Source organism: Penicillium alfredii (assembly GCF_028826965.1).
Source record: "Penicillium alfredii strain IBT 34128 chromosome Unknown utg000002l_segment0_segment0, whole genome shotgun sequence".
In the NCBI taxonomy this organism is placed as follows: Eukaryota; Fungi; Ascomycota; class Eurotiomycetes; order Eurotiales; family Aspergillaceae; genus Penicillium; species Penicillium alfredii.
This window is the reverse complement of record NW_026622699.1, coordinates 886,049-909,623: the sequence shown is the minus strand read 5'-3', so window position 1 is coordinate 909,623 and position 23,575 is coordinate 886,049. Positions and strand designations below refer to the sequence as shown.

General features: G+C 49.0%; 9 protein-coding genes across 9 annotated transcripts; 3 read left to right on the top strand and 6 right to left on the bottom strand.

Moving 5' to 3' along the window:
- Positions 1–1,343: 1,343 nt before the first annotated feature.
- Positions 1,344–1,916, top strand: NUU61_001507 (uncharacterized protein; the record flags this gene model as incomplete). The annotated part of the gene is made up of 1 exon (XM_056652089.1): positions 1,344–1,916. One exon carries the CDS (start codon positions 1,344–1,346, stop codon positions 1,914–1,916), a length of 573 nt encoding a protein of 190 aa, XP_056515356.1.
- A 2,801-nt stretch (positions 1,917–4,717) lies between these two features.
- On the bottom strand, positions 4,718–5,095 carry NUU61_001506 (uncharacterized protein; the record flags this gene model as incomplete). Its single annotated transcript, XM_056652088.1, has 1 exon — positions 4,718–5,095. One exon carries the CDS (start codon positions 5,093–5,095, stop codon positions 4,718–4,720), a length of 378 nt encoding a protein of 125 aa, XP_056515355.1.
- A 1,019-nt stretch (positions 5,096–6,114) lies between these two features.
- NUU61_001505 (uncharacterized protein) lies at positions 6,115–6,479 on the top strand (the record flags this gene model as incomplete). The annotated part of the gene is made up of 2 exons (XM_056652087.1): positions 6,115–6,356; positions 6,410–6,479. The coding sequence occupies 2 exons, from the start codon at positions 6,115–6,117 to the stop codon at positions 6,477–6,479; spliced, it is 312 nt and encodes a 103-aa protein (XP_056515354.1).
- A 2,437-nt stretch (positions 6,480–8,916) lies between these two features.
- NUU61_001504 (uncharacterized protein) lies at positions 8,917–9,396 on the bottom strand (the record flags this gene model as incomplete). The annotated part of the gene is made up of 1 exon (XM_056652086.1): positions 8,917–9,396. The coding sequence occupies one exon, from the start codon at positions 9,394–9,396 to the stop codon at positions 8,917–8,919; it is 480 nt and encodes a 159-aa protein (XP_056515353.1).
- Positions 9,397–11,388: 1,992 nt separating this feature from the next.
- NUU61_001503 (uncharacterized protein) lies at positions 11,389–11,821 on the top strand (the record flags this gene model as incomplete). The annotated part of the gene is made up of 2 exons (XM_056652085.1): positions 11,389–11,629; positions 11,679–11,821. 2 exons carry the CDS (start codon positions 11,389–11,391, stop codon positions 11,819–11,821), a joined length of 384 nt encoding a protein of 127 aa, XP_056515352.1.
- Positions 11,822–14,260: 2,439 nt separating this feature from the next.
- On the bottom strand, positions 14,261–15,758 carry NUU61_001502 (uncharacterized protein; the record flags this gene model as incomplete). The annotated part of the gene is made up of 2 exons (XM_056652084.1): positions 14,261–15,406; positions 15,459–15,758. 2 exons carry the CDS (start codon positions 15,756–15,758, stop codon positions 14,261–14,263), a joined length of 1,446 nt encoding a protein of 481 aa, XP_056515351.1.
- A 944-nt stretch (positions 15,759–16,702) lies between these two features.
- Positions 16,703–18,806, bottom strand: NUU61_001501 (SANT/Myb-like DNA-binding domain-containing protein; the record flags this gene model as incomplete). The annotated part of the gene is made up of 3 exons (XM_056652083.1): positions 16,703–18,057; positions 18,116–18,265; positions 18,383–18,806. 3 exons carry the CDS (start codon positions 18,804–18,806, stop codon positions 16,703–16,705), a joined length of 1,929 nt encoding a protein of 642 aa, XP_056515350.1.
- A 327-nt stretch (positions 18,807–19,133) lies between these two features.
- NUU61_001500 (reverse transcriptase) lies at positions 19,134–23,058 on the bottom strand (the record flags this gene model as incomplete). Its single annotated transcript, XM_056652082.1, has 2 exons — positions 19,134–21,384; positions 21,428–23,058. 2 exons carry the CDS (start codon positions 23,056–23,058, stop codon positions 19,134–19,136), a joined length of 3,882 nt encoding a protein of 1,293 aa, XP_056515349.1.
- An 8-nt stretch (positions 23,059–23,066) lies between these two features.
- Positions 23,067–23,408, bottom strand: NUU61_001499 (uncharacterized protein; the record flags this gene model as incomplete). The annotated part of the gene is made up of 1 exon (XM_056652081.1): positions 23,067–23,408. The coding sequence occupies one exon, from the start codon at positions 23,406–23,408 to the stop codon at positions 23,067–23,069; it is 342 nt and encodes a 113-aa protein (XP_056515348.1).
- Positions 23,409–23,575: the final 167 nt, after the last annotated feature.

Below are 23,575 nucleotides of genomic sequence, written 5' to 3'. Positions count from 1 at the left end.
AGTGACCACATGTGTGTGTTAAGTGCTGGAGCTTCTTTATTATTCTCACCTTGTTGGCAAGAGTTGCACTGTTCCCAATTATACAACTCTCTTGGTCATACGAAACTAGCCGGCCTTCTCTCCTCAATTACATACGGCTGATCAGGTCATCATCTTCAATTGGGTGCTAGCATTCCGGCTTTACCCAGATTTGACCTGTTCCTATTCCACAAAGTGAGCATCCCATTCCTACTAGACTTGCAACCTGCATGGACATTAATCCCCAATCTGTAACTAATCGAGTGCCCAAGAAAACGACAGCAAGAAAATGAGTTGAATAGATGCCCCTCCAGTACGTTTTGGCCAATTCCGATAGCCGAGGTAATGTGCGGGTATTCTGGCATGTGGATTTTATTTCTCTACTAAAGAAAAAAAGCAACACAAAGAGCATTTCGCGGAAGAACGGAACAGATCCAAGACGCACTGAATTATAACAGCCTTCCATATCGAACAGCTCGTTGGCCTCAGTTACTTGCATCCGTCAATAAAATGAGATGCGCACGAAGATTTAGGGAAGGAGAAGATTGAAATGACACCAGTATCGTGAGAACGATTATGTTAGCAACCTCGAACTCCGACCATAGACAGCTCAATGTGATCCAATCAAATAACACCGGATAGCTGGCGGTAACCGATTTCCCTTCCCTCGTGTAAGGGCTGCGGGTGACGGAAGGGACTTTCTTTCTCTCTCCAAGACAAGTGCAAACAAGTTTCGCCCCGAAACCAAATTATATGCAAATATTTGCAACCGATGCCAGATAAGTTGTCTGGAAATGAGATGGATCTTACTTGACATTGTAGTTACAAGGCTAGTCAAAAACACCGAGTCATGTTAGTTGGGTTTCGGTTAATATACTGCGTCAGCTTGCCATCGGTGGCCGGCACTAGGACGCGTAAGCCATTCTGCGGATTGCGTCCGACTGATTATTTCACTTCATTTAACACGATATGACAAGTATAAATGGCATCGTGATGGAGAATAATGGACGCATTGCACCACGGAAAATACCCAAGGCCCACTCTGTTCCCTAGTGGTATTTTACGACGGATCGTCTCGACCTTTCACTTCGAAATACTGGGACGTGATACGCAGGCCCTAATTCGGAACTAGCGTGCTTTGGGGATTTTTATAAATTGGCAATGCCCTGTAGCCCATCTTGGACACCAATCCCAGAGCCCAAGACAACTTGTTGAGTCTATATCACCCGGTACTGTTATTTTCATAAGGAAAAGGTCCATATTTGCCCCGCTTCCTTTTTTCGACTGTTTTTTGACGCCCACTTATTTAGATTCAACCGTGCTAGATGAATGCCGACACTGATGGGGCCCCAAACCCGGAGAAGAGCGCCGACGTGGACGGATGTAACTCGAGACACTTGGTTCAGAAAGAGGATGTACGGCTGCGCCATTTCCACCCTTCGCGAGAGATGTTCCATTTGATTCTGGAACGATCGCATTCATACCGGGATCTCCTGGAGGGAGGCGAAAGTTTTGCTCGGCATTTGGGGGTGCCTCTCATAAGTGACGACGTGGCTCGTGGGATCTGTGAAATATTCAAAGTCCCTCGTCCCTCCGTACTTGGTCCCGAGAACGGTGGATGCGGGGGAAGTGTCAGCTGGCTTGATGTCGTTCAAGAAACGGACTACCAAGCCGAACCCCAGCAGGGTGGTACATACCACTGTCGGCTCCATGATCAGGGGGTCTGGGTTCAGCTATCTAATTATCAGCATGAGTTGCTCTTGACTGGCCTACCTCAGCGGCTTGTTCATCCGTGGTCCTACGAGAAAGATGTGCGGACGGAACTCGAGACACTGGCGCTGGCGATCACGGAGATATCGAAGTGGGAAACACTTGCCTCGGAAGGTGAGCATGTCTAAGACCATGCGTTGTTCCCGGTCTAGTCACTCATACTATGTCGCAGTCCTGGAAGTCACCAAAGATATGCGTATGAGAGCAGCGAAAAGGATCCGCATCCTGAGTGGAAATTTGCAACCAGATCGCGCATCAGAAAATGTGAGTCATTCCCATCGTTATTCCAATGTGGCAACATATCTAATCAATGACGCAGGCCAATGCAAATTCCGATCCTCAAGGCGTTGTGTCTGCTGAGGAAGATGTATGTACGCCCAATTGCACCGAAAAACGGTCTGGTGAGCAATGGTCCCAAGGCAAGTACGACTGGAGATGACACAGCTAACATCGGCCTGAAGCTGAAACTCTGCCCTTAATTGCCAACAACCGTCGTTGGGATCCTGAGCAGAAACGCCGCGTCTTCCAGTGGTTCGAATCTCAGTCACGTTTGTCCGAGGAGGATGTCGTGATGCAGTTTGAGCGCGACTTTGGCCATCGTCGGAGCTACTCTGCCATTCGATCTATATGGTATCAAATGAGACGTCAGCGCCAGCGAAGAGAAGAAAAGAAAGAATCTCGACGACAAAGCCACGTGACCTCAAACGATGATCATGCGCCATGTGCTCAGCCAAGGGAACCATCTGGTAGGCCTCGATCACTCTTGACCTCAGGTGCAAAACCTGGTCCGAAATCGGTGGCAGTGTATCGACCAAATGAGCATTATCCGAGTCCTTCAAAGAGCTTCACAGAAGACACAGAGGGACACGCCCCGAGCCAGGACAGTGACAGCCCTGGCCGCTCAGTGGAAGATGCTCAACCTGCCCGTTGTGGTCCTGGTGGTTTGAGGAATGCTGCCGAGCATGGTTTGATGCATGGTGGGGTTGGTGGCCCTAGCGAGTCGCGAGCAGACAACCCTCAGCAGAACTTGCCTGAATCTGGTGTCGCAGTGAGCACTGCCGAAAAATCAATACCGAGTGGGAGAACCCACGTTTGCGAATCGGCGCAGGAGACTTCCGGGCATAGAAATTCTATAGGTGGAAACATTCAGGCGAGAATACTGAACCAAAGTCCTCTGAGCAACATCGAAGGGAACACATCACCTGGTCAACTGCCAGCTCAACCACCCCATGAGGTGCAGTTTACAGCTGCTAACGCTTCCAAAAGCAGCCTTCGATCATCCCTCGTTGTGGATAGGCAGAACAGAGGTGCCGACCAAACCAAGAAGGGCGAGCGAGTCCGCCGTCCATTCTTTTCGGGGATTTTGAACTAAAACCCTTCAAGGATTGTGGGTGCCGGTTACTGGCGTCGCCTGCTTTCCGGACATGAGAATGCGGACTGCCGGTCAGAAGTCGTGTGAAGCGACCGGAGCTTTTATCGGGGTCAAGGCGATTTGGAGACGAAGACAGGGCTTTCCTAATTGCGGTTAACCGGCGCACAGAAGGCATTGGTTGGGTAGCACGAGTTGACGTCGATCCCACTGCACTGGCCCGTCTGTGATTTCGACCAAAGCACCAGATCGCTATTCGACTTTATAAGACTCAGACCAACTGTACGTATAAAGCAGTGGCACGACATAATACATCGGCGCGTCTTCCCCAGCGCAACTGATTTGGAGGGTCTTGTATTCTAAGGAGGCAGAAATTGATTATGGTAGCAAGGAGAGCTTTTGATGAAGAGTCGGGCAATCACCGGAGGCGTTCAGATCTTGTCTAGACCTCCCAGCCAAAACTTACGAGCCCCATTAGTGATGCGTATGACCAGAGAGCCTATGATTCAAAGTGAAATAATTCGATCAGTAGAAGGAAGGATCCCACGAACAATAGCGGCGACATATGATATGGACCAATATTCTGGACTCTTCAGGCTCTTATTGTCGCCTTCACACTTAATCCAGCAGGCAGGTGATTCGATGGTTTATATAGACGCAGCATGCAACTAGGGACTCTAATGTTCAGAAACACAATACAAAAGTGAGGGCCCAATGTGAGTGCTCAAGTTGACGAGATATAAGTAGTCCTCAAATATGTTTTCTCAGTGCACGATTGATTACGGATTCGCTGGCATGTTTAAATGGTGTAAAGTTGGAGCATTGTTTCTTATTCTATGAGTCTGCAGTCCTCAATTTATCAATTATTTCCAAATCGCCAACAAAATAGAAGTCCTCCATACTCTGATTGCAGGTTAAAATGGAAATAAGTGAAGCGTACGAAAGGGAGCTTAATGCAGGTGATTCTCTAAATTAAAAAAACAAAAAGGCGTATCGGGCGTATCCGGAAACTTTTCACATGTGAATTTTTTGATTTAAATAAGTCGTGCATAAACACGTTTAAAATGGCTGTTCAAAAACTGGCTTCTTGGTTTGACACTGAAGATGATCTAGTAGGTGGCCAACCTGCTTGCATCGCCTACCATTGTTGAAAGGAGCTATACTGCAAGTCAAAATAAATAGTTTCGGTTTTTGCATTTCCATGTATTACTATCTGGATATACAAACTTGAAGGATCGGCAGCCAATAGAATTTGCGATTTGCACGAAGGGCCTTATTCTACTCTATACCAAGTTGCACCCGATAGACGGCCCTCATTTAACGAGGCAAACTCTTGGAACAATGCACGGGAAAGGTCAATGGACTGATTGTTGCAGCCTATGCATTTGTCGACAACGGTACCGGTATAACTTTTCTCGCCATATTCAATGTGAACTGTCTTTCCGCAGTCAGACTCTGCCATGATTCCGCGGGGCAAAGCAAGCACAAAATCTTTTCCGCCGTCGTTGATAGTATTGCATGCACTTGGTGAAGAAGCACTCATGGCCGTCTCATAGTAAGTCAGGTCACCAGTGCAAGGAGAATGTTCAGAGCAAGGACTGCTATGAAGTCACTGCTGCCGTGGCCAGAACCTTCAGCAGCGTCTTGCACGGATGAAACTCTAGCCTTGAAAGCGGAAACAGAGGCTAGCTTCTCAAACTGAATTGAGTCAGCAGCGACTGCAGATGAAGTGGAAGTGGCCTGGTTTTGTTGCCAAATATTCGAGGAGTGAATACTTAGAGCTAGATCTCTCATCGGAATCACAGTGACGGTATACCTTACATTAGTTGTGGCCAAGACAATATCGGAGGTGTTGGAACAGTGATCTAGCGGCGCAGACAAAACAGTATCGGCAAACATCATAGCAACAAAGACAGCCTTGCCAATGGAAGAGATCATTTTGACCGGGAAATTGGTTAAAGCATAAATGGCCAAAAGCTCGTCGTATGAAGAAGATATGGGGAGCTAAATGCAACAAGTGACGCTGCATTTATGTGGCTCAAGTCTTCCTCATCTAGTGCATGGATGGTGACCGTTCGGAATAGGAGAGGGGCCGCAATCGTGTGAAACATTTTCGACACCAAGCAAATGCTATGTATAGAGGACGGATCTATCACACTAGAGTTACTTAGCCAGTTATCAAATGACGAAATCGATGAGCTTACATTCTGAAGAACCATTAAAAGGATCTCGAGTGGAAGTTGTCCAAGCATAATGTGAAGGGTTTGCTGTGCTGGCTGTGGAGTGAATTTTAGGGACGACTTTTTCTCCGTATGGGTTTCTGAGGGTCTTGGAGAAAAGCATTTAATGTGCAGGGTCTGTTGAGCACGGACCCTCAAGAATACAAGTCGTGCCACGAACTATCACGGGGAAGCCATCCGTTGCGGATCACCAACCTTCTATCGGCATGAGCTCATGAAGTGGATGGCATGTCGGAGTCAATGGGAACCAGAATTTTGGGTCATGGCTCCTCATGGGCAGCATGCTCCATCTGTCACATCATAGGTCAGATGAGTCAATAATGCATTGAACTGGTGCGCGCGGACAGGACACCGAGAAATTGATCACAAACGGGCCCACGAGCTAATTTGGGCGCTGATGAACTCGACAATTCTATTGGATGGGGGCGATGTGACGATCTTGTGCAGTTAACGCCCTTGGCAAAATTTCACCCTCATGGCTTGCGGAGTGGAAACGGCCCCCTTTTGCCTCGGGAAAACGACCATGCTAGCGGGTCCACCGGAATCAATCAGGCATTCCCTGACAAATCGGGGGTCATCAGTCAGTCTTTCCCCTGTTGCCGGGGCCTAGGAGAGTTCGTAATACACGTGACATCCACGCTCAGACCTTGGGGCGCAACCATCCGAATTTCCCTGCCAAATTCCATCACATAGCTGGCCCAACTTCGCAGCCACCCTATGGCAGCTGATATCACTCCACCTGGGAGTGTCTTCGAGCTTCCTTTTTCGCCACCACCCACGACAGAAAAAGCCGTGTCACGGAAGGCCGAGCGCGTCGTGAAGCGTCTACGATTTCATCTTGCACACCACAAACTGAGCCCATGGTGGGAAATTCGACTTAAACCGCAGAGCTATACCCAGGTACTTTATCAATTGGATGTCGATAAACCCCTTTGGAACTACGTTGAAGACAAAGTTCGGTAAGTGCTCCATAGCTACCCGGCAGAGAAACATAGCTAAAATTCCATCATAGGTACGATATCACCACCGCCTTACGGTCCGAATGCCATGTCCCTTACATGAAATATTTGCTGCCAATGTAGCCGATGGTATATTACAACAAATTAAGGAATTCGAACAGCATGACGGCCCTATCGGAGATTTCACTCGCGGGGTCAAGCATTTTGCTACATCCAGAATCCTTTTACCCGAAGATACGAATGCTAGGAAGCAGATTTTCTCGAGGCGCGAGCCAGATATTTGGGTACGACCGAGCACTTTATCCGGGTGTTGGTTTGGAGGTTTGCTCTTCCCAGAAAAGCCAAAGGGTTTCCTATCTAGCCGATGATTATATACTAAACACGGATGGGAGTATAAATATGGTCATCGCCTTGTATGTTGACTATCAGGGTTCCCAGAAAGCAACTTTCACTGTCTGGCGGCCTGAGTATCTTCAGTTGAATGGCATGAGCGAGCTTTGTGCAAAGGCGGTTATAGAAGCAAAGGTTTGTTCCTACCAAAAGACCGATGGAATTTTGAAGGGCTTACATGTCACAAACCTTTCGAACAGACAATGGAACGCCTGCTGAAGGAGTAGCACTGCGGTTTTCCCTAAACTATTTTTGCGCCGAAGATGCTGTCGCAGGAATATAGCAACCTCGACAAAGAAATATACATCTCATCTCGTCAACTTTGCGACTTTCTCTCAAATGCCGAAACCAGGCAGCGATTACAGACTGAGCGGACAGATCTCGTTAATCAGATTGATCCCAGTACTCGAAAGCGCCGTCGACTCCAGACACCTTCGGAACACCCAAGCTCAGAAGATGACGGACACAGCAAGAAGATTTGGGCCAGGAAACGGGAAAGTCAAAGTAGTGACTATCGTCCAAGCTCTTCTAGGGACTCGACGATATTGAAAGTTTAATGGATGGTGGCTAAGGATTCTAGGCTTTTTTATCACTTTATTTTCAATAAATATCGCTTTCGTGTGCTAAGTAAATGCGGTTTGCAGTGAAAGATGCTTCACTGCGACACTGCTCTCCTAATTATAGGCATTTCACAGTAGCGCAATAAGTTCTGGGGCGACCTCAATGGCTGTTTGATTATCACCGATATAGAGGATGGAATGGTTGAAGCACATTCGGCTTCTCTTGCAGTGCCATTTCGTAAGGCCGGAAGCTACTGCTCATCCCGCAATTGTATAAGAAAGTTGATTGCATCCTGATCTGTCGAAAAGCTTCGGATCTCCCACACTAGCTGTAATACCTCGTCGGTTGTTCCGCCGCGAATCCGATTGATCAATCTATGGAGAGCAGATTGGAAGTTTGAAAGCTCAGCCACATAGGATTTTCGTCTTCGATCACGACTTGGCTCGTATATACAGTCGCAAGCCTTGGTCGCGCAGCTCGTACATGGTTTTGTTCCTGAGCACTATGGAAAATTTGTCAGTTCGATCCATTAGGCCCTGGCCTTATACTCCTGACCTTGGTCCTTTTTTCCTTGCATTTTCTGCATGCCATAGAGGTTCTGTGTCGCCGTTCATCCGATGAGCCCATGTTTGGAACTGGGGTGTTGGAATCTTTGTTTGCCGGTAAAATGCGACGGATGGTTTGTCTCTGGGCCATAGCGAGGTCGCGGATAACCGGCTTTCCTTATATATAGAAGGAGTATTGTATAAAATAACCGAGATAGATTGAATATGGGTAAACGCTTAGTAGGGCAATGGAGAGACTATTTGAGATAGAAGTTGAGGATCGACAGCGAGGATAGGAGAAAGGAGTAAGAGCCAAACGTGGACGAAAGAGCTATAAAAGCGGTCGATATGCCGCATATTTGGGCTGGTCCTTTTCTTTGTTTGCTACTCTACGCCAACAGAGAGGATTAACAAATCAGAAACTCCAGACTTGGCTCCACTTGGCTTAAATTGTACAGTACTGTACCGTAGCAAACAATGACTGCTGCAGCCCCGCTTCAAATCCGATTGGTCAACCGCTTGGCCTGGATTCATCCGTGTTTATTGGATATTGGATATTGGAGTGAGTCTTTTCCTAAAACCACTGGTCATTAAACTTGGCCAGCGTCTTACCAGGAGGAACAGCCTTAAGCTACCTTGCGCTTCTTCATGGCGTCTTGCTCGGCCTGGGCTCTGGTCCTCTTCTCCGCCTTTTGTTTCTTCGCAGCCTCTTGCTCGCCAACTTTCACCGACCCAAGCTGGATAGTCGTCCTACTACAGACCGGCTCAGGTCACTGAAGAGGCCTCGGTGTAAAGCACCAATGCCCGAGGCCAAGCGAGTATGAGTGATCTAGCCTGATCAGGTCAATATTGTTCTGATCGGTTATCTGCACTTCCCCGTGGTGTCGCCTTTAACGAATATCACTAATCTTTCCACTATTCCTAGCATTATGCGCTCTAGGTGCAGGAAAATCAAGGAAAAGGGAAACTGCATCCCTAATATGAATTCAGATTAGCCTAGCACACAGGAGTAGCTCTCTGTAGGTTGCCAGGGATTCAACGCCTGAGATTGGCGACGTAGCAAACTACTCGCGAGGTTCTCCTGACCTCACGATCATATCAAGCTGGGAATCCTGAAGTTGCTTGAAAGCATCGAGGATAGTCTTTTTCTTGTTTTCAAGCATGACAAGTCCTTCCTGTTGAGGTTTTTCCGCATCGTAGGGAAGAGAATCCCGGATTTGTGCTTCTGTGGCCCAACAGAAATCCATGTGCTCATCCGGATTCAACTTGATGGCCTCTTCTCTAGTCTCGCGTATTGCAGTGTCAAGTATGCTTTCGCCATGGTCATGACTTCCCCCGGGTGTCTCCCAGCTTCCAGCCCACGAGTTCGCCTTTCCTAGCGAGTGGTCCCAGTGTGCACGCTGGCACAGGAAAGCGTATGGCTCGGTTGGGTTATGTGGGTCACGGCAGAATATAATGGTGCTCGCTGAAAATCGCTTAATATCGGGGTTCTTTGCTTGAAGGTTGGCAAAGGGGATATCGACTTCTTCGACTGCGTAACCCATAGTTGAGGTGGGTTGAGAATGGGCTTGTACTGGGGGATAGAGAAAGAAACTTTTGAAATGCGAGAGTGAATAGAGGAAATGGGAAGGAAGGGGTATATATACGCAATAAATATCTCAATAAAGGGTCTAGACCTGCCTAGACATGGACACCGCTCTTTTACAGTTCCCGCCCCCTGTTTAACCTGGCCGTGCTTGCCATATGGTTTGCACTGCTTGACGCTATCTCCACATATATGACTCAAAATGTGGATAATACTAGCTTACTAGCTACACCCGGGCGAGATATACGAGGGGAACGTGCCCTAATCCTCATCATACCTTGTGCTAGTCCTGACTTGTGTTGATAGGCTCGACGGAATAGACAGAATATGTTTGAAGAAAATGGTAATTCAAACTAGCCCCGTATAACGCAAAGCAATCGACATTTCACGTACGTAGAACCATTTATTCATGCTGTCGCTTCTAGCACCTTTATCAGATCTGTGATTCCAATGGTGTAGTCAACCAGAGCTATCCCGATCCGTTTGAGTTCCTCGCCTAAAACTTTGCAGACGCCTTTCTTGCTTTATAGCCTCATAACCCAATTCAATATATTCCTTCTCAATGTTCGCTTGTGTATATCGCTCCGTAGCACAATTGGTCCCATATGTGAATGAATTCTCCATATAGGCTGTCTGGTGACTTTGTACTTCGAATTTTTGTTTTGTGGAATCTTTCCTTTGTATATGATGGTGAATGGCTGGCTCAGACGTGGAAGGTGGTGAGTCATCTTCCTGGGCGAGCAATATGCCCAGAGATTCCATAGCTGATCTCAGTTGGCATAGCGCTATACCGTCCACGAACAACGGGGACTCATGGAGCTGTGAAAACATCTCCTTGAGGACATATTCTGGCCCCAAGGTGCATGACAAGAGGGTGTTCTTTTCAACCGGTGACGAAGTGATAGAAAGACTGATCCCGATAAGAACTAAATTCGCCTTCTCTCCGATGATTGTAAATGGTGATGTGGATTCGCTTCGCGGCTGTAGTGCATTCAAGCCTTGGGAGGATATCTGTTCGATTCGGCGAAGTATGCGACAGAGGCACCTGCGAAGTGCGTCTAGCGAAATATTTGACTCGATATAACCCCACTGTATCAAGTCATTCCGAATCATGGCCCAGTTTTGCCGCGTCCCCTGATCCACTGACTGCCATGGTCGTGATTTCATGTCGGAGAAACTTTCTCGTCCAATATAAGGCTCCCAATCGCCCTATTTGCGATTGAGTATGTCGTTGAGTTGACGAGAATCGCCCAATCTTGCCGGTAGAGAAGATTCAAGAATCACATAGGAAATGATGAAGAGCAGCTGTGAGAAAGACAGACGCCCTGCAATGGAAACAGCAGGCTCGTGTGTTGAATGACGTCGGAGATTATCCATTTTGTTTGTTTGAAGAGAGGATGAATATTTCCAAACAGAAGGGGAATAACATTCGACGACAGGGGGAAAGGAGTTCCTTTAAGCGTAGAAGCGGGCATGGCCATGACCTCACCCAATTCCTTGTGAAGCAATTAGGCCAGCATGTCTATTGGATAGATGTTTATGGGGAACAGAAAGCACAATGGACTATTCGTGCTGTCTCTCAATTGATGCTCGGTGGATTCTTCTTGTGTCAAGGCCTCCTTACCCGTGACGATACCTCCAGTTGGCCAGTCTGCTCTTGGACAAAGTGGATGCACAGTTGGAGCAAAGAAATTCTGCCAGTATTTGTATTTAGTTTGGTTACAGGTTTTGCCTAGTCAGGTTTACTCCTCTTAAATTGTTCGCACTGGGGATGGGTTGGAATTCAGACAGTTTGCTACGATTGGCCGTCCCATTGTGGAAGATATGGCCTGATTCGTTCGGTCCGACATCTGCTCTTAGTCATGTGATTGGTTTGTCATCAAAAATATATCTCAACGAAATTTCTTCCGTTTCGGGCTCCTTGGTCCAAGACAATATCATCTACATAGCGATGTTTCAAAATTTCCTTCGTCACGCGCAGGCTCCTGCGCTTGGCATTTCACGTTTACCAAATCGTCGAGCTTTCTCGTACGTGTCGACGCACCAAACTTTTCCAGCAAGCCTGCATCGATTTCAGATCCACCGCGACTCAAAGCTTTATGACAGAGCTTTTGGACAAGATGACTGGGAATACGAGGATGGAATAGAAATCTCTGCGGACGGCTTGGTGCACCCAAATATTACTGCCGATTGTATGTGTGCGAACGCAACCTGATATTCTTTGCTTGCTAACGTATTAAGTTTCTAATGGAGCATTACTCATGCCAAATACGCACTTTATGCAAGAGATCACACGGAGGTCGTTTGATTATTACTTGGACAGTGTGGAAAGTAGTCAGGCCCCCGCCGAACCTCATTATTTGTGTATACCCAAAGGTGATTAAACCCCGGTTGGTCGAAACGCGCGAAACTGATTTTTTATCCTTCAAGGCACCACCATTCCGAAGTCATTGATCCTTTTCCGTGAGCGGACTTCTCGCTTCTCCCTCCAACCTGCGCATCCCATGTCGTTGGATAGTATGTTCAAAATAGTCACTAAGAGAAGAAGCATTGCTGACTGGCAAAGGCCTGAACGAAACCCTGACTCAATTTTATCGTGATTATGGGCACTTTTTTGATCCAGACGATTGGCTTGGGAGGAACCCCTACCATGAGGCATCCTTTGATGACAAAGAAGAGTGGATGAACAAATAATATGCACGATGGACTGCATGTCTCTAGTGGTTGAGCAGCAATTGCTGTACGAAACATCAATATCGACCATGTTCTTTCATGTATGATATAAAATTCGATCTCGTGGGCACTTCGTATTTAAGGCCTATGTGGGTCGTTGCGGTTTCGCAGACTGTCGAAGCGATTCAGTCTTGGGTTTTTGTGCTAGGTAGGGAGGTTTGAGAATCAAGATGGCTAGCTGCCCTATACCTGATTGGGGAAAGAGTGGCTGTGGCGGTTCAGTTCGGTGTGTGTCACAAGTCACAGGCAATTTTATTGCTCTCGTGGTTGGAGGATGAAGTCATGAGTTCGCGGTTTAGTTCGCGGTTCTGGACAGCCACGCTTGATCCTCGGTCCTGAAACAAAGCCATGCGATGCTACCAATGACTACCGTACTTAAGGCTAGCTTCTCCCCTACCAGCTTAGATATTTTTATAAATGAGATCGAGCTTCTCATTTTCGTGTTCCTGTGTGAACGTTGGTTCGCTGAGCGATGCACGTGTGGGCAATTGTTTACCGTCTTACTGACATCGCTGCTATTTAACTTATACAAGACCCTGTCTCGCCCTTCTGGTCATAAAATGTTCTACGATATCGTTCTCGAACCTCCTCGAGAAGCGCAGCTTGCTTGCTTTAGTATGTCTTGTGATCATCATCCTAGAGGGGTATCTCCACATTCTGAGACTGCAGTCTGCCCTGGAGTATGGCAACTTATTGGCATTGACAGTTATATAACCAGACTTGCAGAACGAGAAACACCTGAAGCAAAGCAGAGGTACGCGAACGATCACCGCAAACGCATGAAACAAAAATTTGAGACGGGATATCGATCTGGAGGCGGCCGGACAAGATTCAGACGGAAGGACTCGTGTCCTTGCAAGGTTAGCCTGTTCATGCGATACTATTAGGCTTCGTACAACTCGACGTCGAATCCCAAAGATTCCTGAGAGGGAAGAGTATATTGGTTTGCGGTGAGTGCCATTCGGACGTGACTTGAGGACAGCTTAGCACCATCACTTGAAGCAACATTGTGGTGTCGTTGGCTAGAGCCAATAACGGCCAGGCCTATCTATATGCAGATCGTATTCCCATTATCGCGCATCAATCTTCACGAAATTGCGCCCGAGGTGTGATAGCGAATTCGCAGAATTAAACCAGTTCTCTTCCAAGGACTAAGGACTGGTGCCCATGGATCCACGTGTTAATCACGTGCGGGGTTTGTTGATCTTGATCGACAACGGTCGATTTGTGACGACTTTCACCGATTAATGCAGAATCACGATAATTTCGGCCAATTCACCTCCGTTTTAGCCCGAAATCTTTTCCAAATGTTGCATACCAGCGAGCAGTCTCTACTTTAGCTGAATGACTTCTCGAGCTTTGCTTCAGGGGAGGCCAAAAAACAAGGGTTTTGTCCAAAATCCATTACAGGATGGGTGAACCTTGAAAACTATGAAATATACCTTACTGTCCTCCCTGGCAAGGATGGTATCCCAGCTGGGCCACTCAAGTTGTAAGCCACCGACAGTTGAGTTGGAGTGACGTGTCAGACTCGCCTTGATAAAGCGGGGTAATTGCATGACTCCATCGGCCAAAGGTATATTTGAAGTAAGAGGGCCATCTATGTGATCCAACCTCTTTTATTGACGTGACCCTCCGGAGTCAGGGTTCCACTGCATAGTCGAGTTTATAGCAGGCCATATCTTCTCGAGGCTCCCGCCTTCTGTGCAGGTTGATCGACAGCGTCATAAATCCCAATCCTTGTTCAGGGTTCTTCGTCTCACATATCAGGTAAGTGCAAACACAGGAACTTGTATTTGCTAGCTTTACTCACTGAAAGTATCTATAGAACTATAACGATCGACGGGTCGCTTGCGTTATCCGAGATGGGTGACCGGTCCTCATCCAACAAGACCACATTAAAGGAGGCGGTGTATGGAATCAAAGGGGATGTCAAAACTCTTCAACAACTCAGCTCGTCGGGAGAAGCTGCCCGAAAGAAGAGACAAGAAAATCACAAAGAGAGAATAATGGGGGCCTTAGGTGAGGCAGTCCAGACTCAATTTTCAAATGAAGGGACGAAGCAGGAGGATTCTGGGAAAAAATAGCTTTCATTGAACATAGTGGGCTTGGTCTGAACAGTCTTCGAAGGCCTGTCGAAGTTGCCGATCGTACTCCTCTTTATCCGTCAACTTGCGACCTGCAATTTTCCCCACGTTCTTTTCAAAGAAAAATGGCATGACCACACCAAACTCCTCCTCGTAGTCCCTGCAAAACAAGGGCCTGATGTGATTGCTGAAAATAGTGAACAAACCGGAAGGACTTGAAAGAGCCATTGCATACCAAAATGCTCCTGTTTCCCATGTTCGGTCCATCACGTCTGAGAGACACAACAGCGCGGATTCATCATGACTCTTGTTCAATGTACTGCAGTCAACCTCTTTCTCCTCAGCGGCTAGGAGTTCCACAAATTGCCGGCGAATAGCATCGTATTCTGCTGGAACCAACTCATCCACACCCTTGTCTGTTAGCCAAGATGGAGGCCTTACCATCTCAATTGGTCGAGTGCAGGCCCATTCCAGATCCACGAGGCATGCTATATGCCATTCTGAGTCAACAAAAATGTTGCTCTGGTGGAGATCTGTGAATACAAATACAAACGGGCCTCTGCGGAAACTCCGAGTAAAAATCGACTGAAAAATTGCTCGCATCACAGTCAACACAGACAGTTGATAAGCACAGTCTCCAAGGTTATTCACAGCATTAGGTTGATACCGAAAACGGTTGTCATGCATGCCCAGTATATCGATCACGTAGGAGTCAACAGTCGAATAGGTATAGTTGCGAGGAATTTCAGTTGAGATTTCCTCATTCTCTAACTGTTGCATCTCAACCGAAAGTGGCCGGTTCGTCAGATGCAAAAACCCGTCATTATTGATGATAAACGACCCAATCCTCGGTAAGGGAATTCGACAAAGACCCAAAAAGATTCGGGATAGATCACGCAAAAGGTTCGTCCGCAGCTTGAGATCATGCTGACCTTCTTTCCATGTGTTGGAAAGCATTGCTCCTCGTGTGCTCTCAATGAACTCCACCAAAATGTAGCCGGCACCCACCACTCCATCGTCGGAAACCTGACTTGTATTCTGATGGGGGCAATAATTTGAAGGAACTGGTTTCCCCAGCCACGATAAGATTTGACGGCGCATAAGCTGGAAGAAGCGAGGGAAGAAGGGCAAATATTCTATTCGAGTGTACTAGAGTTAGTTAGTAGGATGCCACAGACGCCGAGTATACATGGTCTCTTACACTTTCACCAGAGGACAAAGCAAAGCCATACAATCGTGGGATTGGCACTCCTGCACAATTCTCTTGGAGCCATGCGTAGGTTCCTGCCTCACATCGAATCTTCTCATCACCATTTCCAGGCCTGTAGGCCTCACCGACACGGTATGGCAATGGAAATCGGAGAAGCACTCGCTTTCTATTCCAGGTGTCGATGACTATTGGAACACAGACATTGAAGCTACCGTGAAGCCAATCTTCAATGCCCGCAACATGACATACGGTGGCGGATAGGTTGAGGTGGTGAGCAACAGCCCTCTCCATCCAGCCACGTTTGTCAAGGAGGTGAGCAAAGAAACGGCTTTGTTCAGCATGATACCCAAGCTGATGGAGAATATTGAACTCCTCATCCTTGACATCGGAGTATGTGACCTCCTTTCGAAGGAGGCTTTTTTTTTGGGCATGTTGGCTGAAGCGTTGAATTGGATGTTTATTCCATTCCTTAGGGGGCGGCTTTTACTCTCTGGACTGAGTCACATGAGTTGAACGGAATATTGGATCACGTGATGATGATCACGAATTTCATCGATCGCAACCGATTTTGGCAGTTTATTCCCGCAAGCCATCCTCCTTCCTCGATCTTGGGCGACTTCGCTAATGAGGTGGCAATATGTGAGCGAAACTAATGCACAACCTAATGTATGACCTGTGTAGCAGGTGGTCTTGGTAAGCCACGTCAGCAGGTTAATGGTAGCTATCAAGATAACTTGGTCCAAGCTGGCTTTCTTTGTCCCCTTGATGTTATACTCTCTCCGTATTGTAACGTCGATCTAACTATTTCCTCTACAGACGCGGGATGCTATGCTATGTGAGGAAATACATGACCATTAGACCCCAGCCACCAGTTGTAAACATTAGGTTGAATAGCTTCAATTGTGCGATTGTGTGGAGCACGCATATCGGGAAGATTCCCTGCAAACAAGCCTAGTTCGGCCGATGGGCGGTTCTCAACAGTCGAATTTTGGAATCCACTAAATCTCTCTCTATCTGGTTCTTCCATCTTCGACTCTTGTGATCAAAGCACTTTCTAGGTCCTTTACGTCCTTTGCAGTGGCTGACAGTCTAACGCCAGAAGCCTGGCCTTGAGCTAACGGTATTCCTACCAGCTTGTTGCACCGAGAAAGCCTAATCCTACAGTCCTACAGGGCATTGCATAAAGGTAATCTTGTTTTCTTGGTAGTAGCGACAAAAACCCTTAAGCTGAGAGATTAGGCCGGTGAAAAGCGGTCGACTGCGCGCCTCGCTCGAGATGGACCGTATCGTTGCCTGGTCGGTAAGTCCGCATCAACACTCCTGCTACTTGCCGTTCGCGATATAGAATGTTGGCCACATGCCTCTTGGTGAGCAGCCGCTGCGGTAGCTGCAGGTTTAATCCTTCCACTCCGATCTCGCTTGAGACTTTCGGTGCCTCGGTCCTTAAGCCTCGTGCTATAACGGACCTGTAGAGAATTCTTCGTCCTCTCTGGAAAATGCTTCACAATCCGATTCCATGGAAGACAGCGCCTTTCCTTTAATTCAACCAAGAGTTCGTCCTCAACAGGCAGGAAACGCGTTGTACGGGCAGATGACCTTCTGTTGCTGAGTTGCTCGGTGTGTCCATTCTGACCCATATTTTCGCTGTACGAGGGAGCTTTTGAAGTTCCATGCGAACAAGGCTGTCTATCTTCTTCGAAGGTGCACGAGTAGACAACTTTTGATAGAAAAGTTTGCCGTGTGAGGAAGACTCGGACAGGAATGGTTTCTATATCCTGCAAACTTGTGACGGGACATGGATTTGCGAATAGCTCCTGTGGCCGAGCTAGTGAGGAGAACTCAGGATGCGGGCTTTGATGTCGAAACCGAGGTTGGATCTTTATTGCAGCAGCTCGTCTCTGGCTCTTCGCTGGGCGTGGCAACGCAGCGATGTCACCAACACCAGAATCGTTCCCATTCGTATAGTCAATATCATCAGGGTCATCGCTATCAATATCACAAGGGGACTTGTCTCGAATTCTCCTTTTCCCTGTGCAGCGTGCGCGGCCGGCCCTAGTAGATCTTTTTATTCCCAGCCCATTGAACTGGGGTTCAGGGATAACAACTGATACGGAGCACGACCTAGGTAGATCTCTAGGTGAATCCTCTCCGCCTGGTCTTAAACCCGCCCGCTTTTGTTGTTGCAGGACAGGCGAGATAGGACGAGATAATGCTTCGTCAAGCTGACAAACTGTCGAACCGACCTCGTTGCCGTCGCTCGGCGCTTCCAAATAGCCGTTGTGACTCGCTGTAGGGTCCGTGGCTTGTGACTGAATGGAGTGTGCTTCCGTAACGGGTGTAGGTCTAGATTTTCCAGGCTCTGTACCTGCCTCAGAGCTGTACCCAAAGAGTCGCTGATTTGCAGGCTCCGTTTCGTCTCTAGCTGGAACAGGTGTGCTGGGGTTGTGATATGGAGACTGATCTCTTGGAATGTCACAGTCGCGTTGGCTAGTAAATGTATGACACGGTTCATCGGCCGCCACGCTGTTCGCTACTGTTTCACAGTCCACAAGGGAAAGCTGGTTTTCTCTATGCTCAACGGATGAAGGATCTATATTCGCAAGGTAAGAAGCAACCCAGGAAAAGCTTGAGTCACTAGATGCACTAACTTTGAATGGGAGACTGCTCGTTCGGTGAAATAGATGTTGACGAGAGGTCCGTCTCGGCAGCACCTAGGGAGGTGGCGGTATCTTGTGGCGCAGTAAGGTCCTGAGACAGGAGCCGTAAATCGTCCCTGTGGCGTTCGTTGGAGTGGGAGTCTACTTCCAAAATAAGAAGTCAGCGTATATCTCTTTGCTTCAACTTCGAAAATGGATGTCACACAATGAGAACCCAAGAGAACAGAGGAGGAACCAGCAGATGAGGATATCACTTACCATCGTATGGATCATCCAGCTCCGTTCTTTGGACGCTGTTCATGGCCTCTACTTGACTCTCTTCGCCGCCTCCAATGCGCAATTCCGAAGTCTCTTGGCTCTCAATCCCGGCCAAATCGAAGTCGGCTAATTCTTTATCAAAATCGTTTAGATGCGCCAATTTAGTCCGCGCGTGGGCATCGTGATCGCTAGGCAAACATGACACAACAGAAGAAGTGGTCTGTCGACGAGGATGAGGTGTTTGCGGCGACTCATGAGAATGACGCGGGGGACGCGGGGGTAGAGGATGGATTAGGATGGGTGGATTTGAAGGAGGGTGGGAAGAACCACGAGAGGAAGTAGGTAGGTGTGGTGGTTTGCAAGGGGGTCTTGGAATGGGAGGAGGGTGGTAATGGATGATATTGTCTAGATCGATAGAGATCATGGTTTGCACAAGAGGCAGGAGAGAATGAAGCCGACAGCTAAAAGAGGTGGTAATTATCCACGCGATGGGCAAGATTCCCGCCAGCAGGACTTGACTTGACCACGTAGAAGTGAACCAAAACATAAGAAAAAATATTGAATGAGCGTGGCCTGCTTTTTCCCCCGTCGCCATCTCGTGTCCCTTTCCCATTCTCGCTCCGTCACCCCGCGCACCTTTTTCTGCCGTTGGCTGCCGCTCTCGTGTCCGTTCTGGTCAAGGAAAGGTGGACCTGGCACCAGTCTCCTCGCGGGCATCACTTGTCTTCTTCCGTCACACTGTCCTTTTGGGTCATGATTTCTCTTCTACTGCTTCCATCCCCAACGCAGCAGTATCTGTCCCTAGGAATTGGGTCAAAATTCCTGTTTCGACCATGAAGTCGGCAACAATCTCGCGCGCCTCGGGGCGCGTCAGGAGGTCGTCCCGACGAAAGCTGATCCCTTGCCCGGACAGAGCGTTCCGCATCCGAACGCGTTCCTCGATGTGCAGAGGACATTCGAGCAAGACGTGGGCCACCGTCTGGTTACCCAGATCACAGTCGCATCGTGCCGAGTCTCGTCGGTTGATGCGAGCCAGATAGGCACCCAGGCCGATGCGCCCAGTGCGCAGCTGCATCAGGATGGATGCAGTTGCTTTGCGTAATCCCGACCAGTATTCCAGTGTTTTCTTGCTTGGTGTCTCGATCAGCCGCCTTGTCGGCCGACTGGTCTTCTCTGATGCCCATGCTCTTTCCCACTCGAATTTTGCCTCTTGGCGGAATCGACGCTTGGTCGCGGCTGCGAGGCGAATATATCGATTGGGAGGATTCTGTGGATTGTCGGGTTTCTGGGCCGCATCTTTTGCGTGCTGGTCCACTGTCTCGTTACCCAGCACTTCTTGGTGAGCCGGGATCCATCGCAGTTCTGTTTGAATTCCCCGTTCCACCAGTTGGCGGATCAAGTCTAGACATCCGATCAGGTATATCTGACCTGATGGCATGCGGGGTCGGCGGAGCGCTTTCAGCGCCGCTTGGCTGTCTGCAAAGATAGCTAGGCCATTCTTTGCCTGTGCAGCCCAGGGTTCGGTACTGTCGATGACTGACTCCAGCGCCATTTCGATAGCGCGGAGCTCTGCAGCGTACACGGTCGTTGTGTTATCGTCGCCCATTTGACTGTGGGCGACATGGTCCTCGAGGTCAACTACTACTGCTGCTCCCATTCTCCCCTCGATTCCACTTCCGTCGGTGTATATCATCAAGGGTCGTTCCTTTGATACCTTCAACATGATTTGCTCATGAGATTCTATCGCTTTCTCCCTGTCCTCGATGATCACCTCTGGTGGCGTTTGCCATGGTGCCAGAACGAATGCCTTTCGACTCTCCCAGACGCTAGCCAAATTTCCCGGGAGAGCGGTCAAGCATCCGCCCGTTTTCCAGGCCTGCGCCTCCATTGGTGACCATCCAGCCCAGCTTCTTTCATCTGCAGGTCTGCGTCGGAGCATCGTTGGTGGGACTGCGAAGAGGGGACCGGTGCGCAATCGCAGCGCCGTTTCTTTCACCAGTCGATTCATATGAATTGAGATAGGAGATAAGTGGGGCTCTGCGTTCAGTGCTTCTGCTGCGGTGGTTCGAAAGGCTCCGCTGATGAGGCATGCCGCTTGTTTTTGGACCGCGACGAAGGGCCGACAGATTGCCTGAGCTTTGGACTTGCTAACGAGCATAGGTTGGTACCATGCGGAGACCCCAAACAGCATTTGTGGAATGATCACTGCCTGGTAGATCTTGCGCATGGCGTGTAGTGACGCTCCCCAAGTCGAGCCTGCCAAACTCCGTAGAGCTCGGAGAGAGATACCTGCTTTTGTGACTGCCTTCTCCCGGTGAATGCCAAAATCCAGTCCAGGGTCCAGCCAGTAGCCCAGATACCGCTCGGCCGTTTTTGTCGCGGGCACTGTGTGTTCTCGTAGGCGTAGTGGTGTGTGTTGTTGGTCGACCTCTTTGGCGTTCACAAAATGGATAAGAGCGTATTTCTTCGGGTCGAATACTGATGCATGTTTCTCTGCCCACTGATCTGCTTTGCGGCATGCTTCTTTTAGCTTTCTAGTAGTCTCCCGTTCGCTGTCTCCCTTGGACATGGAGCAGATGTCGTCCACCCAGCCGTTACTGGTAATACCTGTCCCGCAGTTCTCAATGAGGTCCGCGTTGTAGATTAGGTACAGTATCGGTGAGATTGGCGACCCCTGTGGGATGCCAGTGGGTGTTGGGATACGATCTGATATGCCCTCAGGCATGCGGATTCTCGTGCTTCGATTCATGAGGAATGATTTCACCCAAGGGACGAAGTGTCCCAGGCGTCGTTTCTTGAGGTTATGGAGTAGACGTTCGTGGGATACGTTGTATGCTCCGGAGACATCTAGCATCAACAGAGATACCACCGGTTTGCCTTTCCCCCAAGCGGTTTTGGTCCGATCGAGGATCATGTGTATCGCATGATCCGTCGATATCCCCTTCCGGCCGCCCAGATGGGTTCGCGGGAGAAGGTTTTCGGTCTCAACGGCGTAGCTGATTCTTCGGGCGACGATGGCTTCCAGGAATTTCCCTACAGTTTAACAAGGCAACTGGCCGGTAGGATTTTGCTAGTTGGTAGTCAGTTTTGCCCTGCTTTCGGAGGACAACCGTGATCGATCGTTGAAAGTGTGTTGGGTTGTAGCCGGTGCGTATACAAGCATCGAAAAGCTGAACCATCGTTTCCAGAATCACCGGAGCCTCAATCAGCTTGTGCCATAGGGAGTTCGGCAAACCGTCCTCCCCTGGTGCTTTGCCTGCCTTCGCCCCTCTCACTGCGTCTTGAACCTCGTGTGCCGTCAACGGTGGGAAACCGATAGGCTCCGGGTATGTAAAGGAAGTTGTGTCGGACAGATTGGCCGTAGGCGGTTGCGGGAAGAAAGCAGCTCGGAAGGCTTCTGCTTTCTGGTCAATTGTCTCCGCAAGGGCATCAATTGCTTGAGGTTGTTGGATTTTGAGAGAAGGTGTAATCCCCTTTCCATAGGCTCCATCTCGGTTTCTTGCCCACTTCGCCAGCCGCCACATGCCTTGCGGTCCGTCCTCAATGACCTGCTGAACTCGACGTCGATGTGCTCGTGACAGGGTCTTTTTGATCAGACGTGTTTTCTTGTTACGTGCCTCGGAGTAACACATCCAGTCGTAGGGATCCTGCGTGCTCGTGTGTCTGCGACGAAGGCGACGGACCTCCTTCACCGCAGCTTTACACTCCTCGTCGAAGTCGGGATTCGACCACTCTGATGGTCTTGCCCATGGAGTGGAATCTTCAACAGCCAATTGGATGTTTTGCATCAATTCTTGACATTTCTCTTCTATTTGCTGCGGGCCAGCCTGGGACAGGTCTTCTGCCTGTAGGCTTCTCTCGATTCTTTGGAAGAGCTTGGCGTCATCGGTTGCCTTCCAATTCCTTCGTTTCTGTTGAGTCACAGTTGAGGTTTCAAGATCGAGCACGGTCCTGATCGGGAAATGGTCCGATGCGTGTTCGATGTCATCCGCTCTCTGACATTGTATAAGCCTGTTCGCAAGCCTTGGCGTGGCCAAGGTGAGGTCGATCACCGATGACTGTTCGTTCCGGGTCCAGGTAGGCCGGCCCTCTTCAGTCAGGAGGTCAAGACCCCACTTGTTGATGATATCTATTAGTTGGATGGCTTCCGGATCTGCGTTGGTTCCTGCTCCTCCCCATCGTGGGTGATGTGCGTTCATGTCACCCAGGACCACGTGCTCCCCGTGCGGATGCCTTGACAGTTCTTGTCTCAGTTGCTCCAGTGTGTTGCTACCGGGTCTATTGTATATGTTGTGTATGAATAGGTCTCTCCAGTCTCTGTCTCTACCGGCCATCCGTAGCTTCAGTAGCTGATAGTCCTGCGATATTAGTCGACATGACCAGGTGGCCGGGTCAAGGTTTCTAGACACGAATAGGCATACGCCTGGCTGGCGGGGGCCGGGGTCATTGTCTTGATCCCTCTGGTCTGGGTTGAATGTATTAACTGGTTCTTTTGGTGGGTATAAAAGTTGGAAAGCAGCCGTCGCCGGTTGGTGGGTTGTGTGCTGTAGCTCGTTCTTCCATGGCTCTTGTATTGCGATAACACTCGCCTCCAGAACCTTGCGGTCCCGGAGAAACGAAGCCATCACTTGCCACGATTTGTGTACGTTGTATTGCAGAATTTGGAACTCTTTCATTGTTCGTTCTAATCATCATCGCTTCGCTCACTGGTCTCGTGCCATATTTCATCGTTTGGATCCTCGACCGTTGGTGCGTCGGTGGTTAGCGTTGGCGGTGATGATCGGATCCGTACCGCTCGTTGTGATTTGTATTTCAGAACCACAACTCCTCGGCGGTCGGGACTTTCTGATTCTCCTTTCTCGCTTTCTGGTTCTGATGTGTTTCCCACATCATTCATTGTCGTGACGTCGTTGATGAATTGACTGAGTTGGTTTTCGAGGCTGTCTTGTTCACTGTTGGGTTGGGAAATGTCGGCGGGATTGAGCTGGATGTTGAACCAACCGTCATCGTCGGGTTGTTCATCCATCTCGTCCCCCGGCTCACCAGTGCGGCATCTTTTGGAGCTGCTCCCCGCCTGCGTCGCTTTTTGAGAGGCTGCTTGAGACCTCGTTGATCCTCGGCACGCCAGTGGTATGATGGTTGGCTTTGGAGCCTTTGCTTTGGTCCTTGAACCTTTTGGGCGACCAGGACCTC